Below are 18,288 nucleotides of genomic sequence, written 5' to 3'. Positions count from 1 at the left end.
ATAAACATATGAGAGGATTATTCTAATTTGATTATGTCATGTTTGTTCCTGTTTGGAAGAACTTCTAACTTATTTCAACAACAAGTTCTACTTTCTTAGTAACTGGCAGCTCCCACTTTTGCTTTCCATGGTGTATTATTTTAGGGCATGGCAGATTACTCAAATGTCACATATGTGGCAATGTGAAAAAGAGCTTGTTCTATTTTAGAACAAGCAAAGCAGCACTCTAGATAACTAAAGGAAAGGTTAAGACTAGATAATATGGCTATACTACTTTTTAATCCCAAATTACATTGGGGTGAAATCAAATTTTAAAGTAATCATCTTCTTTGCCTGATTTGGATTGTATTTGATTTCCAAAGATGATAATCTCATCTGGGGAAATTAAAGGCACTTCATGCTCTCTTACTACTCAATAGTGAAGCTCAAGGGAAAGACTGTGTATAATAGTAAATCTGAACCTTCCAATCAGATAGCTTCAGAATTCCTATGGAATGGGCACTGGAATTAATTTGAAATGCAGGAATAGAGTGCTGAATAGAATAGTCATAACTTGTCTTTTACAGAGATCAGTCCTGGAATTAGACCTATGTAGACGAAGTTTGGTTTAATTTTAAAGAATTCTGAAATCTCCAGTCAACAGAACCGTGTTTACCCAAAACTAAGATCTAAATAAGCCCTAACATGATTTTTCAGGATACTCGTAATATAAGCCACCCCCAAAATAAACCCCATTGAAGATTGTCAACCAGACAGACACATTTACAATATTTCCCCGAAAATAATAACTAACTGAAAAGTAAGCCATAATGTATCTTTTGGAGAGAAAAAATTATTTCTAAATATCTATCTATTTATTTATCATCTACCTGCCTATCAATCATCTATCTGTCTATCTTAACCTTAACCTGTGAAGACTTTATAGTTAATTTCAGACATCTCTTTTAGTGCTGTGAAGATGACTATCAGAATAGAGACAAAGTTTTCTTGCCAAGATTTCTCTAGATTCCTCTCCTTACCCAAATTGGAAGATATGGAATCATACTGAAATGGAAAAAAATTGGAAGGAAAGAAAGATGGGGTTATTCCAGTTTACTGTGTAATTTAACTTATATCCTTATTCTCTACTTTAGGGGGCAATTTGACACACCCAACATTCTGACACAGGGATTAGGCCTTTGGAGTATATAATTTGCTTGCCAACCTCCTGTAACTAAGGAGCTTGAGCACACAGCAAGAATTTTGGATCAATATGAACACGGAGAGCAGAGATTGATTATCCCCCATCCATAGTTGACATCTCTACATACTTTAAAGAAATGGCAGCACACCAAAATAACATATATTTATCAGCCCTTCAGGATAACCTAGGTCAGGAAAAAGACACTACATAAAATACTGGGGACACTACTTTACTGATCTTGGCTATAATAATTGAATCTTGAAATCCTTTTATTATTTCTTCTTCTCTACTTCTTATATCAAAGAGAATCAAGGCAAAACAGTCTTGAGTTTCTTTCTCGTACTTCCTTGTTTTCCTGGGCCAAGTTAATGTTTTCCTAATAATTGCTACAGGAGATGAAGCAGGAGAAGTAATTATCAATTTCTGTATCCAATGATTTCTTAACTAATACTTCTTCACACAACTAAACAATGCCTGTATATGGACATCATCATATGGAGTACATAACATTAAGTGACCATACTATTGTTAAAGCTACTATTGTTGAGTTGAGGTATAGCAACTTAATTATAGCATTAAAATATCATCAGGTGCTGACTGTAGACAAACTACTCATGGGCAAATGATAAGCTAAGGAAGAAGAACAAAACCAACAAGGCTAAAACATATGAAGAACGATTGCAGGAACTGGGCATGACTAGTCTAGTGAAAAGAAGGACTAGGGCTAAGATGATAGCAGTGTTCCAATATATGAGTGGCTGCCACAAAGAAGAGAAGGTCAATCTATTCTCCAAAGCACCTGAAGGCAGGACAAGCAGCAATGGATGGAAACTAATCAATTAATCCGTGGAATAGTTTGCCTTCAGAAGTTGTGGGAGCTCCGTCCATGAAGGTTTTTAAGAAGAGACTGGACAGCCATTTATCTGAAATGGTATGAGGTCTCCTGCTTGAATGGAGGGTTGTGGACTGGAGGACTTCCAGTGCCTCTTCCAACTACAATCATGTTTAATACTGTGAAAAAGAAGAGTAGAATCAGTAGATGGACTCGGTTACAATGGCAATGTGTGCATTTTTGAAAGACCTGTAGGACCAGGTTAGGGACAAATTGTGATAGAGAAAACTATGGGGTCACTAGAAGCTGATCCTGACTTGATGGCTTTTAATCAATCAGTTTTCTTCAAGGCCATCTCTGTACTTCTCTATAAAGTCTCATATAGACATGGTTTGGAATAAATGTCGAGCAAATAAAGAGTTCAGCTGTGATCTGATCAAAGGTTACATAATGCAACTTCTTCTTTCCACAAAGGCCCACCAGAATTTGATGGAAGGCTGAAGCATTCTCTTAATTGCACTCCCTAGAAATTTGTAGACATAGTTAATACTTGTCATTGCTTACCTTTCTTTCTATGAATGTTTCTGATCTTTTAAAATAATTCAATATTATAATCATCACTGCATTCTGTGGCAAGTTTAACTGCAGTTTAACTTTGTATGAAGAACTACAATTTATTTTATTTGCTTTGAATATGGAGGTTCTTAAATTAGCAATGAACATTTGTTAAATTAGAAAAAGAAATCTAGCATTGTATCAGATTTTATGTATATGAATTTACATATCAATTCTCCCACATTGATGCAATTTATTTTTCCACTTAAAGGTGTAATATCTGTATATCTCAAGAAGGACAGCATGGGAAACCTGAATTTTGTAGCCTGTCCACACACAGACCATCACAATTCCTTGGATAACACCTCAAAGGAGGGTTCAATGACAATATGGCAGAAACTCAACCAAGCAAAAACCGTCAAGAATGATCACACATTTGTCAAATGGAATCAAAGCCCATTCACAAATGTCATTGAAAGCAGGTGAGCAATACAAAAAGCCAGAAATGCAATACAAAAGAAGAAAGCTTAATTTTCTGGTTTCCATCCAGTAAATTACTAACATAAATCCCACATTTATGTATGAGCCTTGCCCCACAAATGAGTTCTAGGATTATCCAATTATTTTGACTTGCCAGAAAACTGTACTAGCATGAATATTTTTAAATGAACTGTTAGGTTTATATTGTACCTATTCCTTCATTGCCAATCACAATCCTGCTTGCATTGCCTCTATTTCCAGCCCGGATACAGTACTTGATTTCCATTTAAGATAATAGATGACAAAGTCAAAGAGATTTTATACACCTTGAGGCTGCCCTTGCACAGAATAAGCTGCTTAACTTCACCAATGTAGTAATTGAGGAAGATGATCTATCTAATCTTTTATTGGCAGGAGGGAGGGAAGAGGCACGTTAAACTCATGAACGGTTTTCTTTTAGATAAGTGGACTAAGTCTGAATTATTTGCACAATTTGGGGGATTTATTCTCAATTAAAATGTTGGTTCATTGTGCTATTCTTAAACTATAAAATAAAAATTTCCTATATTCGTTAATCAGAAAACTGCTTGCTGGTTATGACTAACTGATAACTGTGTGCATTGCCTACATGTAAATAGGTCTACAATTATTAACACCAGGTAGGTTACAATCCTTGAGGAACACGGTGGCTCAGTGGCTAGGATGCTGAGCTTGTCAATCAGAAAGGTCGGCAGTTCCAGTAACGGAGTGAGCTCCCGTTACTTGTCCCAGCTTCTGCCAACCTAGCAGTTCAAAAGCATGTGAAAATGCAAGTAGAAAAATAGGGACCACTTTGGTGGGAAGGTAACCGTGTGCCTTTGGCATTTAGTCATGCCGGCCACATGACCACGGACATCTTCGGACAGTGCTGGCTCTTGGGCTTTGAAACAGAGATAAGCACCGCTCCCTAGAGTTGGGAACGACTAGCACATATGTGTGAGGGGAACCTTTACCTAGGTTACAATCCTTACCATTCTGTCTCACAATGAAAATTGCAGTTTAGTGCCCACGTTCTTAAGAATAAGTCAGCCTGAACTCAGTAAGGCTTCTAAACAATGTACCAAATGACTCTGTCAGGCTGCAGTCTGAATTGTGGACTTGCAGAATCCTACTTCTGACTACATGGGCTTAATACTATGTCTAAAATCCTGCTGAGATTACAAGGGTTTAGAAATACATAGATATGCTGAGATATATGGTAGTAATTTTTTTCCTTCCAGACAATAAGCTAATCAGCTTCCTTTGTGTCTAGCTGCCATGGGAACACACGACAGCAGACAGATCTTCAGTACCACCAAGATGTATCATCACTTATGAAGGATGCCAATGGGAACCAAGAGGCAAATAACAGCTTTAATCCTTGGGGATTGCACTGTCACAAACAGCATCTAAATCGCATGTCTTCCAAATATAAGGAGAATAAACCTCATCGTATCTTTTTTCCTGAATTAGCTGAACGTTACAATACTGTACACACGTATAATTGATAATTTGTACTTTTTAAAGGCTGCTAGTACTGTTATAAGTACAAACATAGAAGGGACAGTTAATCAAAAGTTTATGTGCAATAGGTTAATGACAAAAAGGACATTTTATGTCTAAATTATACACTGATTATGTTGGTAAACATGTATTTCAGTGGGACCAAGATTGCAGCAATGTACACACTAAACCTGATGAAACTCTTAAATATTTTGATCTGGATTTCTCTATAATAGGAAAAATGCAGATTTTAATTTATTTAGCATTTAACAATTATCAGAAAGGCAGTTATGTATCTCCGGTATAGTAATAATTAACAATGTTAATCTTGTTTATACATCCTATTTGCCATAACCTATTTAGTAAACGTTTGCAGGAAACCAAATTTGCATCTCATATATTTTCGAGTTTCACTGTTTATACTTGATGTGTAACAGCTCAGTTTTGTATAATCCAGATTATAAGAATATTTAAAATATTGCATTCCCACTAGAATGTTATATAGAGACACAACAAAATTTTGAATTTGTGCTGAAAGTCTTTTCAGATATAATTTTTTAAAAAAGACTACACACTTAGAAATTGTATTCAAGGAACCATGATATTCACATCTTAGTAGTATGTGAAAGCTCAACCTTGTAATTAAAACTATCCTTCAACGTATGTACATTGATTGTTGATCTCTCTAAGAAGAAATAATATATTGACCTTTACCAGGGATGGAAAACGATGGACACATTTCTCGTGCTAAATGAGCTGAAATGGAAACAAAAAGCTAAGTACAGAAACTAATGGAAAACTGCAAAGTAAACCTAAGTAAAATACTGATTTCCTTAACTAGTACATCCAGAATTTCTGTTGCTAGAAAATGTTGTATCCAAATATAAATACCCATGCATTCTGGACTTAAAAATGGGAACCAGGCAGCATGGTGATGATGCATCAGAGGAGAAGAAAGCACGGCAAATAAAGAAATGTGAACAGAGTACATCAGCCTCCCTTGGAGTCCGTATTTGTGGCATGCAGGTGAGCAGAAATCTGTTTTAAAAATTACACGTGTTGCCATGAAAGAGTACCATGAATTTAGTGATTATAAATAAACAAAGGGTTATAAATAAATTAAATTCAAATATGATTTTCCACCCAAGCATCTCTGTGTTAGCCTCAGTCTGTACTTAGAAAGACATGATATATCTGAAATGCTTATTGATCGGTGATAATTACAGTTTCCAAAAAAAATTAATTTGCAAAAGTTATGAATGCCCTTCTGAAATCTTTTGGGGAAAAGATTGGTCATGTTGAAAATCACTGAAATTTTCAGTGCATCACAGAGCAGCTAATACTAATCAAATAGCAACCACAACAAAATGTCACCTCTTATCTAAGTTAAGCAAGTGTATGGAGACACAAATATGCAATGACAATGGTCCACTATTCAGATGAGGAATGCCCATTTATTTAAATGTACCTGAATTATCCTTACACCCTGAAGAAAGCTAAACAGCAGCTTCTTTGCCACTAAAAATAAGGATAATTCATAGAAAGCAAATATATTAAAGCTGCAGATTTTACTTTAGGTTTTGATCCTCCTACTAACTACTTCAATAGAGAGAGACACTTTAGCAGATGATCTAAGTCAAAGACAATCATCTACTAAATAAATTCTTCCTTAGTGGGAGAACACAAAGCTGTCCTGTGGCTTTGAATAATTGCAGCTATGTAATCATCAAAGCAGTCATTTCTGTCAGTGTGGCAACTGAAAGTAAATTTCAGAACTGGATTGCCTGAGTGTAAATTTATTTTGCCATCAAGAACTATTAAATTAAATCCTTTGACATATACATTTTTTAAAAGATGATACAGTAGCTCTGAATATTGCTGGGTAACATGGAAACCAGTAACTAGCGCTCAGCCCAAGTACGTCATTGGTTTACTGAAAGAATGCACCAAAAAGACTTTGAAAAGAAAGATACTATACAAATATAATAAATAATGTTAACATGAATGCAAAGCCTTGATCTCAGCTTGCACTTTCTCAGCACTTCAGTTCCCTGTATGCAAGACATTGTAGTCCTGCTTTGCAGCGATAAAGATAAATATAGTAAGCTTCTAATGCACACATTCAAAATGTACTGTTGAAGCTTTCAGAAGGAGTACATAAAATCACATAACGAATTACAATCTGCAAAACAGATGGCTAATATAGATTGTTGTTATTTTTAATTCAGGTTTACCAGGCAGATACCATCCAATATAATTGCAAGGATAAGTACTACGGACGAAAACTTTCACCAGATGGCTTCAAGCAAGCCCTTTGCCAGTTCCTTCACAATGGGAATCATTTTAGAACAGACCTTGTGGAACCAATTTTGTTTCAGCTGAATACTCTGCTATCTGTCATCAAAAACCAAAATTCTTACCGGTTCTTCTCTAGCTCACTTCTCATAAACTATGAGGGACTGGAGAAAACAATGCCTTCAGACAATGACCCTCAGGGACACTATCAAAACATAGTCTGCTCTGCTTCACATGGAAATGGCCATCCTAAAGTTGATGTTCGCATGATAGACTTTGCTCATGCAACTTACAAAGACTTGAGATATGAAGGACCAGATCACGGTTATATTTTTGGTCTAGAAAACTTAATTAAAATTTTCCAGAGTATATCTATAGGAGAATGACAATTACGGAATTAAAGACTCATGATTTGAAATAGCAGAACCTGTACATTGGGCTATAACAGTAGGAAACCGTCCAGCTACTACAGCAATTAAAAGGGCAGTTTGTTAAGGAAAGCTCATACTATATGCCACTATAGATTGAGCAGAAGTCCTCATAATTGTGAACATTGGATGATTTTCTTTTCTAATTCTACCGTTGCCTATTCGTGTCACTTATGAAAAAGAATACTTGAAAAGAACTCAAAGAGTTAAGGACTTTTTTAATGAAGAGCCATTCAGATTTGCAGGGCAGGCAAGGACCAAACAACTATGAAACTCATGAAAAGAGCTATGAAGATAGGCTGGCAGGTCCTTAAAACAATTCATCTTAATTCATCCAATTTTATGGGTTAAGAAGGACAATCACTTTTGAATAAGCTTAGCTACTAAACAGCAGTACTTTAAAAACATTAAATTAACTCCTTGTTCCTTTGTATTCCATGCTAGTGTCTATGCCAAAGTATTTTCCAAAGACAGAGCCACAATCAAAAGCAGAGGGTTCCAGATATTCTCAGAGAAATAATGTAAGGTATTGATGGAAGAATAAGAAGAGACTTGTTACAGAGAGGGAGCAAAATCTGGAAAAAGCAGTTATGGAAGGATTCATACCTTGATACTTCAGGTCAGAGTTACACTGCCGAGGAGTTAAGACAATCTTGAAACATGGGTGTACCGATATCATTATGGGCCCAATAATGATACAGTATACATTTTATATCAACATTTCTATGCATGTATGTATTTTTCTTGCATGTGGGTAACCATTACAACAAACTTCACAAAATGTTTACAGGAGTTTGGAGTTTGGTAAATAAAGAACACTGCTCCCATGTCATATGGAAAATCCGCTGAGTGTTGTAAATACAAAGTATAGATTTAGAAATATGCAGGCAAGACGGAATGTGAAACTGTAAATAAAGTATATGGGCCTTACAACATATTGACTGTGTCTATATTTCCTTACGTAATTTCTCACATATCTGTCAATATTTACATAATTGCTGTAAAATTATGTTTTCCTAGTTTAAATACCAGACCTCCAAGGAAATCTTTTTGCTATCTACATGTTTCTTTAATGTGTCTTTAAAACAAATTGTGTGACAGGCAGATGAAATCATTAGGCCAAGTTCATATTCCACTTAGCCTGCTGCCCAGCTTCAGGAAATTACTAGAAATTATTCATAATCTTGAATACTGTTAATATGCACTGACATCGCAAAATCCAAAGCAATTCCACATTAGACATTCATAGGCTCCGGGTGCAAAAGGATTTGTCTTCATTTGAGCTGCCTGTCAAACTCAAACTCTTGTTGTGTCAAATATTTATAAAATAATAATTTGACAGTAAGAAAGCAATTTATGCATGTGTTCATTTTCTGCAACAATCTAGATTATAACTGTTACAACTGCTAATGCAGACTATAAGACATTGAGCTAGTTCTTCTGAATTAAGCACATTGATATATATTTGATGGAACATCCTTCAACATTTAAGTAAATGTATAAATAAAAGTTGCAATTGTATCCTACTTCCAGGGAGGATGCCATATAAAGTTCAATGGGATTTATTACAGCACAGAATTGTAGATAACCGTGCTATAAAACATCAAGGCTGTAAAAGCTTAACTTTGCAGGAAGTTCCTCTAAGCAATTTTAGGGAAATGGCATTAAACTCCTCTTTTTGTCTGAGTAAATATACATAGAATGGAACAACCCAGTTACCCCCTAAATTTCCTGGGTCAATTCAATGAGTATTATAACGATAAATGTTTAAATTATGTTGTATAAGGATTGAATAAAAATATTGCCATGCTAAAATGACATCCAGCAAACCTTTCATTCCTCTTAAATTTGCTCTTTTAGAGTTAATGGTCAAGCCTGAGCACTGGGGAATTATACTAGAGAACATAGCGCCCTGAAAAAGCATCTGCCTAACTATATATCAAGGATCTGCCAGCGATGCCACCACAAATAGAATGACATAAATAGTGTTATGCTTCTGCCTTTTGCTCTTAGCAATTAGAAGTTTCAGGAGTGCCCACACCTATGAAGGATTCTGTTCCTTTGTAAAGACATCACTGGGGCCAAATGGAGATGGTACTAACACAGATGGTACGAAGATGGAATTAACAAATTCTCCAACAAATTCTGGGTTTTCTTTGGATTTTTCACAATTCTCCAATTTTGCTCATTTTTAGCACCGATCCACATACATCTCTGTCCTTTCCTCAGCTTAACCCACTCTGCCCCACGAAAGATGAGACATCCGTTGAAGCAATTTGGCAGCAGAACAATACTTTTTCTTTGCTCTCCAGGAAAATAAATTTGCACATATTTTAAGGAGAAAGGTAGCCCTCCATTCACCTACCTTGAACGGCGGGGGCCGCGGGGCCATGCTTTAGCTAATCCATTTGAAACCAACTATTGGATTTGTATGGCTTGAATTGGTTTGTTACAGAGTCAGTCAGATGTTTAGACTGGATTAGGCATTTTATCCACCTATCGAGTCTTTCTCAAGATCTAGCCTAGGCAGAAGTTGTCGTTTGATGATTTTAAAGGTATTATCTCCATTTACTATTCCAAGGAAAGCTACCTTTTGCAACTGACTTATGGTGATCTTGTCAATGCCAATAGTGTTCAAGTGGTGTTACCATTGTTTTTGGATTGCACCCAAGGCACCTTTTACTACTGGTACTGTTATGGTTGGTCACACAGTCAGCCAGATGTTTAGGCTGCATATTCCCCAACAAAACAAGTATAGTAGTCTCAACATATCAATAGAGCAGTAGCATCTATCCTATATAAGGACTAAATTTTCCAGGAAATAAAAAATGGAGGTGTATCTATGAAGAATAGGATTAGTAGCTTTACTACAACAGTACATTACATTTGCTATCTTCTATTGGCTGCCAAAATCATATGTTCACCTTGCTTGGAAAATATTACAATAAAGTTTCCATCACAGAAGTGTTTTATGTCAGTCTGTCTGTCTCCCTCTCTCCCTCCCTGCCTGCCTGCCTCCATCCATCCCCCACCAGTGGCTGAAAGTTTGAGAATGCTGGACAGTATTTCAGTAGTTCCTAGCACTGCACTCTTCTGGACAGAAAACTCTTAAGTTGTTCCTGGGATCTGTTGGACTCCAACCTGGGGGGGTTATAGTCCCAAGTGTTCCTATCACCACTGGGACCGCTTTTGCCTTTATTTTCCACAACCTTTCCTCCTTTGAGCCTCTGATATTTCTCCAGCTTCTCATATTCCTTCTTCATGATGCTGTTGTCATTTGGCACCATTATATCTATTATCATTGCTGCCTTCTGGTCCTTGTTTACTACCACAATGGCTGGTTGGTTGGCCATTACTTGCCTATCCATCTAGATCGGGAAATCTCACAAGATCTTAGCCTTGTTATTCTTCACCATCTTCTGTGGAATTTCTCATCAGGATTTGGGAGAGTTTACCTCATACATTGTGCAAATGTTCCTATACATAGTGCTAGCTACTTGGTTGTGCTGTTCAGCTATGCTATTCCTGCCTGCATCTTATATCATGTATTGGACTGTCTCTGACATCTGTACCTTGGTACTGTCTAGTGTGGTAGAGCCCTGCTTTTGTGGATCTGTTGCTTAGTGCCTATTCTCATGCTGCTATGATCAGCGCTTCAGTGCTGTGTTTTAGTCCAGCCCTTTCTATCCACAGGTAGAAATTCCCCAATATCTGCCACTCAGCTATCTGTCAATGGTGCATCCCATGCAGGGTCTTGTCTTCCCATGGCACTTTCTCTGCTTGGTCTTCCTCTCTTGTCTGCTGCTGCGTCAGATATTCTCCCAACATCTTTGATTACCATTTTACTGATGTGCTCCTGAACGTTCTGGGTTTCACCCGTGATAGTAGTCCCTTCGGGGAGAGGGGGCGGTCTAGAAATCAAATAAAATAAATAAATAAATAAATAAATAAATAGTAGCTTTGACCTTTGGTACACCCTGCTTGCCCTCTTTCCAGATGAGCACAGTCTCTGGGTGTTGGGGCTTGGGGTACATTTTGAGGAGCTTCAAGTTTTCACATTGGCAGAGCATACATATTGATGGCATGGATCTTGTTCTTCCCATTGAGCTTGCTCTTCAGGGCCTATCTTAACTTTTGGTGATACTTTGATGTTTCTGACTCCTGACTGTGGTTCACACATGACTGTGGAAAACCAGGTTATTTGTAGTTGGTCTATATGTCTACTATGTGGCTTGCTGGTGATTCCACTCCGTCAATCTTCCCTCTTTTGACTACCATCCAGTCAGATTTTTCCAGTCTGAATGACATCATAATGTCCTCATTGTAGATCTGTGTCAGATGAATCGGCTAGTTAATGTCTCGTTCACTGTTCTTGAGGAATATACAGTAGATCTCATGTTTTCAAGGCCCCCAAAGAGTATTTAGGATGTTTTTCCTCAAAAACTAGGGTAGTTGCATTTTAACGTTTTTCCTGTTTTTAAAAATAAAAATAGGGGAAACTTTGAAGAACTGAGTTTGTTAAGATTAATGTCATGTGTTGGTGAAGTATTTGGTGGTTGTAAAAAGGCAGGGGCTGCAACTGCTTTTTATTATATTTACTGTGAGTGAATGTTCAGTAAGATGCACAGATGGGAAATAATATTTATTGCAAGGGTTAGTATTTTTTTTTAAATAAGCCCCTAACTTAATTACAAAACCCTGACGTACCAAACACTTGATTACATTGCCAAAGAAACATTATTGATTCAGTCACCAGCATGGTAGTTTTGCTGATACAATGATGCTTCAGCAAAGGAGCTCAATGGAGGCGGAAGTGATGAAATGTATATGGAATAGAATGGAAATTCTGCCCCTGATATTCTGGGACAAGGCTAAAGTGAATGACGATGATATGTTTAGCTACCACATTCTGGAACTGCTCCTCTCCCTCACAGAGGAGCTCTGGCCAATGTCCAATAAAATATTAAAACAGAAAAATTGTATAAAAGTTAAAATTTAAAAACAGGCTAGGAAAAGTTAAAATTTAAAAACAGATTAATTAAAGGGAAAGGGGGGGGGCTTTCAGAGTGCTAACCAGCCCCATGGCTGCATGCCATATCGTCATAAGGGCCAGAGAGCATAGCTTGCGCTGTAACAATAGGGCACAGGGGTCACCGTTCTGGTTTTATTGCCATTTGCTCTGGACACCTATCTCTCAGCTTATATTTACAATGCCATTTGCATTGGGAAATCTATTCTTCAGATGCTTAATATAGGTAGTCCTCAATTTACAACAGTTCATTTAGTGACCATTCAAAATTACGGCACTGAAAACAGTGAGTTATGACCGTTTTTCACACTTACAATCATTGCAGTATTCCCATGGTCACTTTGGCAACTGACCCACGTTTATGATGGTCACAGTGTCATGAGATCACGGGATCGAGTTTTATGACCTTCTGACAAGCTAAGTCAATGGGGAAGCCAGATTTACTAAACAACTGTGTTACTAACTTAAATGACTGCAATGATCACTTAACTGTAGCAAGAAAGGTCGTAAATGGGGCAAAACGCACGCACTTAACAAGTGTCTCAACAAGAGAAGTGTTGTGTTCAATTGTGGTCGTAAATCGAGGACTACCTGTAACAAGTCCCGAGTTACAGCAGCGTTTCTGAACTTCAAGGTGGCTGAGGAATTCTGGGAGTTGGAGTCCACATAACTTAAAAGTCGCTGAAGTTGAGAAGCACTGCTCAAAGCCATTGGCCCCAGTCCAATCAGTGCAATCCCTAGTGGATTTCTGACTTCATCTTTTGATGTCTCACTTTCTCCCGTAACTCTACCACGGTAATCCCGGTGATTAAAACTAAATATCCCTCAGTATCGGCCAGCTCCACTCGCGCAGGCGCAATCTTCCGTTCTTTCATAATAGATTCCTGGCTTCGTGGGCCAAAACCGAGTGACGTACCAGCCCGGGCTAGGCCATGTGAGCCGGCCGCCAATAGCGCCGGGTAAACGTCCGCCAAGATGGCGTCTGCGCGGTACCGGCGCTTCTTGAAGCTCTGCGAGGAGTGGCCCGTGGAGGAGACCAAGCGCGGCCGTGATTTGGGAGTCGTGGTGCGGCAGAAAGTGATGCAGGCTTTCCGTGAGGGAGAGAATACCCAGGTGGGACCCGGCATCGGGGGGGGGGGGGGGGGGGCTTGCGCTGTAAGGGGCCGAGGTAGGCAATTGGCGGCGCCAAGGTCGTTTACTTTGCGGCTATCAAGCTTCTTCGTCCCGGGCCAGAGCGAGGAAGGGGCTGTGCTGTGGCGCTGTTAAATGGCCGTGGGCGGAACCGGGGCTGCGGCAGGATAGCAGGCTGTGAAAAGTTCAGGACTTGGCCTTTTTTTCTCTGCCGGCCGCCTTATCGATTTATGAATGAGGCTCAAGCGATTCAGAGTCAAGCAAGGACTCGAAGAGAAGCCTCTGCGTGATTTTCAATCCTGGGATCTGTGGATCTCCAGTTTGTAGGATGCTTCAGGACTCTTTTTCTTTTCTTCTAAAGACTTCATGGAAGCATTTTCTCATGAGTAGCAATAGCACTTAGACTTATATACCGCTCCACACTGCTTTATAGGCCTCTCTAAGCTGTTTACAGAGTCAGCATATTGCCCCCAACAATCTGAATTACAAGAGTGTGTGGGGGTGTATGCGTGTCCCTGTCTTTGGTACTGTAATAAAGCCAAAACTTATGTAACTGTCGAGAAAAGTTCTCCTTGCCCAGAGGCAGGGAGATTGTATCCATTGCCCTGAGAACTGCTAGCACCTTGGTAGGATAGAGAGGCGGAGTCATGGTTTTGCAAAATGTATCACTCTGTGTCATATTTTGGAGCCAAATAGGTTACAAAAATGAAGGGATCTGGATCCAGCACTTGTGAGATGGTAAATGTTGGGATTACTGCAGATATAAATTACACTGGATCTCCATATCCCAGTGATATATTTTTGTGGGTCTTAGGTTCATTATGTGCGCATATTTTAGGGCTGTTTACTCAATCACACAGGTACTCTTTATATGGATTACGATATATACTTTGATTTGTAGATTGACAAAAAATGGAATTCACACAAGATTCATGTTAAATCTATTTTAGGAAGCTTTTTCATTTGATAACTGAATAGGTATGGCAGTTATAATTGAAATATCTTCTAAACATTAAGAACATACAATCTATTTTTAATTATTGTTGCGAAATATGTAAGTTTTTAATTCCTATTTTACTGCCATCTATTCTTGCAGATTGCTGACCCAGTGACTTGTGATGAAATTTTTGAAAGTTTAACCAAAATTCATACTAACTATTATAGAAATAAGGTGAGTTCTGCCATTGTGGCAAATATGAGTATGTAGTGACTCCTCTCTTTATAATTTTCTAATAGGCATACTGTTTAGATCTGTTCATTATCTTAGTTCAAGAAAAAGACAATCCCATTCTTCTAAAATTTTGTATAATCTTTGAAAATAAGTCTGAAACGTGCATTTATAGACCCGAATATGCACAAAGTCTGTTAATTACCATAACAATACTCTAGTACCTAGCAAATGTATTTCATTTCTTGCCATTTATTTCATTACCTTGTATCAGAGAAGGGGAGGTATATATTTATATATGTTTTTTTTTCTTTTTGGAATAGTATCCACGTCTGAGAGATACAAACTTCTCTGGAGTGCCAGTGGAGGAATGCAAGTTGGTCCTTGCAACAGGTATTTAAACTGTAGTAACTGCTTGGAGTCTATTTACTGAAACAACATTTATTGGCATAAATCTAGAGTCTTTTGTACACTAGATTTATGTACAATTTTTGTACATTTTTTTTCTTTCTTCCTCTGGGCTCTTTTACACACAAGAATTTGATGCCACTAACTTTCTGTCTTGTCAACAGCTTAGCTATGTATTCAAATATATTCTAAAAACACTTGTAAATGACTGGTTCAGTGTGCCTCATTGATATTTGTATTTTAGTGGCTGTAAGTTGCATGTTGGTATAAAGTGATACACAATAATCCATTTTTAATCCAAAAAAGCTGTGAACAATTTAAAGAGTAGATATGTCAAGCTTTTTTTTAAATGCATGAATCATTCCACATAAGAACGTAATCTTCTAGGCTACTATAGGTTTAATGGAGCAAGCCATTTCCCATAGCCCCAACTGCCATTTTCATATTTCTTCCATTTAAAGTCACATGACTCTTGGAATTCAGTGGATATTATATAATATCATTCCATACCACTCTTTCAATATTTCACTGCTGTCTAAAGAAAGAAATGGATGTACAGGTAGTCCTCAGCTTACAACCACAATTGGGACCAGAATTTCCATTGATAAGCAAAGGGGTTAAGTGAGTCATGCCTTGATTGTTAACCAAATCCCTGCAGTGATTGATTGACCCAGTTGTAAAGCAAATCCGGCTTCCCCTATTGACTTTGCTTGTCAGAAACTGGCTGGGAAGATCACAAGATGGTACTCACATGACCCCAGGATGCTGCAACTGTCATAATACATGGCAGTTGCCAAGCACCTGAATTTTTGAATGGTTATAATGCAAGGACTGATAGTAAATCACTTTTATCAGGGCCGTTATATCTTCAAATAGTCCTTGAACAGTTGTAAGTCAAAGACAACCTGCATGTGCTGAGGATCAGCCAAAAACTAACATGTAATATAACATGTAATTGTAACAGGAAGTCCATATTCTTTGTCCACTTACTTTCTTCTTTGGATCAAAAAGATGTGAGGAATAGATCTAAATGTAATAATGCCTCCTCTATATAGGGTACACTATATAAAAGTTAAGGCTAAAATCTATTATCATTTAATAATTTTCTATTATAATTATTTTTTGTATATGTTTATAAACTCAATAGAATGCATTTGAAATATCTTTGGAGTGGCATGGAGCTAAATTGCAGGTTTTTGTTCAATACATATAGAAAATGTTACTTTTTCCTGGCTCTAGAATTACTGTATTGAATAAAAAAAACATATTGCCTGGGGCAACAAAGCAGAGGTTTAGATGGAAACTAATGCTTTGCATTTTAGGGTTTTGAAGGTATAGCTTAAAACAGAATTATTGCTTGTGATAGTGAGTATTCAGCATGGATTGCAAAGCCATGTGGATCAGGGAGGAAAAATTCTTGTGACTTCCAGTTGCATACTAGAAGAAGTACATTAGCCACCTATATTTTGTAAAGCACTCTTAAAACAGTAGGCAGAAATATAAAACTTATTTTTTTAGAACGTATTCTGTTTTAATTTATTCAACTACCATTGTTTGCAGAACAACTAAAGCAAATGGAAGAAGGAAAGCTTGGAAAATTGAAAAGGTTACGTGAAAAATTCTCTGCCAAGCATCACAAAGAAGATTCTAAATAATAACTCAGTCTGTAACTGGTTTTGTAAAGCACTGTTTTTGCCAGTACTGCTAAACCACCTTGTTACCAGCAAAGGACAATGGACTGCTATTCTGAAATGGGATAAACTAGCTCCATTTGACTGCATTGGTTTATGAAGACTTAGGAAGTCCCTCTGAAGAACAGGACATTATATAGTTATATGCTGTGGGTGTTTACCTATCTGCACTAGTGAATGTCATCTTGCAACTGATGTGTTGGAGCCTAACAGAACTGTAGTTTATGTCAAAACAAAACAAAAAAATCTAACATTGGGATTCTGTGAAAGAGATGTGTGGCTTCTTACTGTTAATTAGTTTGTGTGTTTACTGAAAGACAGCACTTATTGGGGGGTGGGGAGACGCTTACCATATGTTGTGTAGAATTGAATATTGAGAGGACAAATTTCTGTTCTGTGACTGCTGCTTGTGAAATCAATGAGATAGCAAAGTAGTTGCAAATACATGGGCAGCTCCCAAATATTTTTTTGCTGCAGTGTAGATAAAGTCCATTCTCAGTGGCCAGGAAATAACAGCAAAGACCAGTGGGACATGTTAGCATCCTAAGAAAATAGCATGCTTGCTAAAATATGTATCAGCACATACATAGATCTTGTGGTTCATAAGTCACAATGGCCATGGTTCCATAGAACCAGGAAAAGAGGCTTCCATAGAAGGAAAGCATTTATAGCCTATACATCAGGGATCCTCAGGCCACAGCCCACTACCAAGTCTTGAGCCATTCGGAACCAGGCTGTGGAAGGGGTAGCACACGCCTATCCCTACTTGCACAAGCAGTGGGTGTGTGCATGCGCTTCATTTGCCCAAGTGGCGGGCACCATGCCCATTGCTCGAGCAAATGGAGCTGCGCGCATACATGCTTGCCAGCCGCTCACACAGAACCATCCCCATCCACAAAGCCAGAAAGGTTGGGGAACTCTGCATTGAGCAGAGGATTAGAATAAATGACTTGTAAAATAGCCTTCTAAAACTTACAACTTTGGCCGTGGGTGATTAGCATTTATTTAGAAAATTAGTCAAGATTTGTCATTTTATGAAGTTACCAACATTTTCAAGAGGCTGCTGATTCATCCGCTTTCCATTTATTATACTGATTTTGTGTTTTAAATTTCAGAAGATTCACATATTAACATTTTAAACTTCTGTTTGAGAAACAAACCAGATGAAGATAAATTACAAAGTTGGGTTTATGATTAGTAAAATCTTTTTCTTACTAAATCTGCACAGCAGTCTGTATATTTGAAGAACACTCTGCTTTGGTCCAAATGTGAATGAAATAGACTCCTTGATTGTTTCTAGCCTCCCCCATAGACTAGTACTAATGGAACAACTGGGCACACTTAATATACACAACTGTTTTCTGTTTTTGCTTACATTTGACAGCAGCTAGCAGAAGTAGACTTTACAGGGGGCTTTTTCTTATACAAATCTTCTAAATTGATAGGAGCAAATTATTCTGTCAAGGAACTTCTAAGTTCATATTTCAAAACTTTTATACTTGTAGTCCTACTCATTTTTTTCCTCCCATTTTTTCTGCAGCTCCATTCCATATAGACTAATTATAAC

The 18,288-nt window shown here is 37.7% G+C and overlaps 2 protein-coding genes across 2 annotated transcripts in view; both read left to right on the top strand.

The window, feature by feature from the left end:
* The window catches only part of IP6K3 (inositol hexakisphosphate kinase 3), a 30,752-nt gene extending 22,188 nt beyond the window's left edge, over nt 1-8,564 (top strand). The window contains exons 3-6 of the mRNA XM_081947879.1: nt 2,842-3,052; nt 4,342-4,520; nt 5,422-5,597; nt 6,800-8,564. Coding sequence (XP_081804005.1) covers nt 2,842-3,052; nt 4,342-4,520; nt 5,422-5,597; nt 6,800-7,252 — 1,019 coding nt within the window. The 3' untranslated portion in view covers nt 7,253-8,564. The remainder of the gene's footprint in view (nt 1-2,841; nt 3,053-4,341; nt 4,521-5,421; nt 5,598-6,799) is intronic.
* A 4,661-nt stretch (nt 8,565-13,225) lies between these two features.
* UQCC2 (ubiquinol-cytochrome c reductase complex assembly factor 2) lies at nt 13,226-17,940 on the top strand. Its single transcript, XM_081948823.1, has 4 exons — nt 13,226-13,436; nt 14,551-14,625; nt 14,946-15,015; nt 16,591-17,940. Exons 1-4 carry the CDS (start codon nt 13,299-13,301, stop codon nt 16,683-16,685), a joined length of 378 nt encoding a protein of 125 aa, XP_081804949.1. The 5' UTR covers nt 13,226-13,298; the 3' UTR covers nt 16,686-17,940.
* Nucleotides 17,941-18,288: the final 348 nt, after the last annotated feature.

The sequence above is a fragment of the Natrix helvetica genome (assembly GCF_964273705.1).
Source record: "Natrix helvetica genome assembly, chromosome: 3".
NCBI classification, from domain to species: Eukaryota; Metazoa; Chordata; class Lepidosauria; order Squamata; family Natricidae; genus Natrix; species Natrix helvetica.
The sequence above is the reverse complement of the archived record's forward strand: the minus strand, read 5'-3'. Positions and strand labels throughout refer to the sequence as shown.

Bases quoted from the DNA above. Each gene is read 5' to 3' on its own strand.
- UQCC2 (XM_081948823.1), top strand. From the start codon at position 13,299: ATGGCGTCTGCGCGGTACCGGCGCTTCTTGAAGCTCTGCGAGGAGTGG. The intron at 13,437-14,550 runs GTGGGACCCGGC...CTATTCTTGCAG, and splicing joins GTGAGGGAGAGAATACCCAG to ATTGCTGACCCAGTGACTTG. The intron at 15,016-16,590 runs GTATTTAAACTG...CATTGTTTGCAG, and splicing joins CAAGTTGGTCCTTGCAACAG to AACAACTAAAGCAAATGGAA.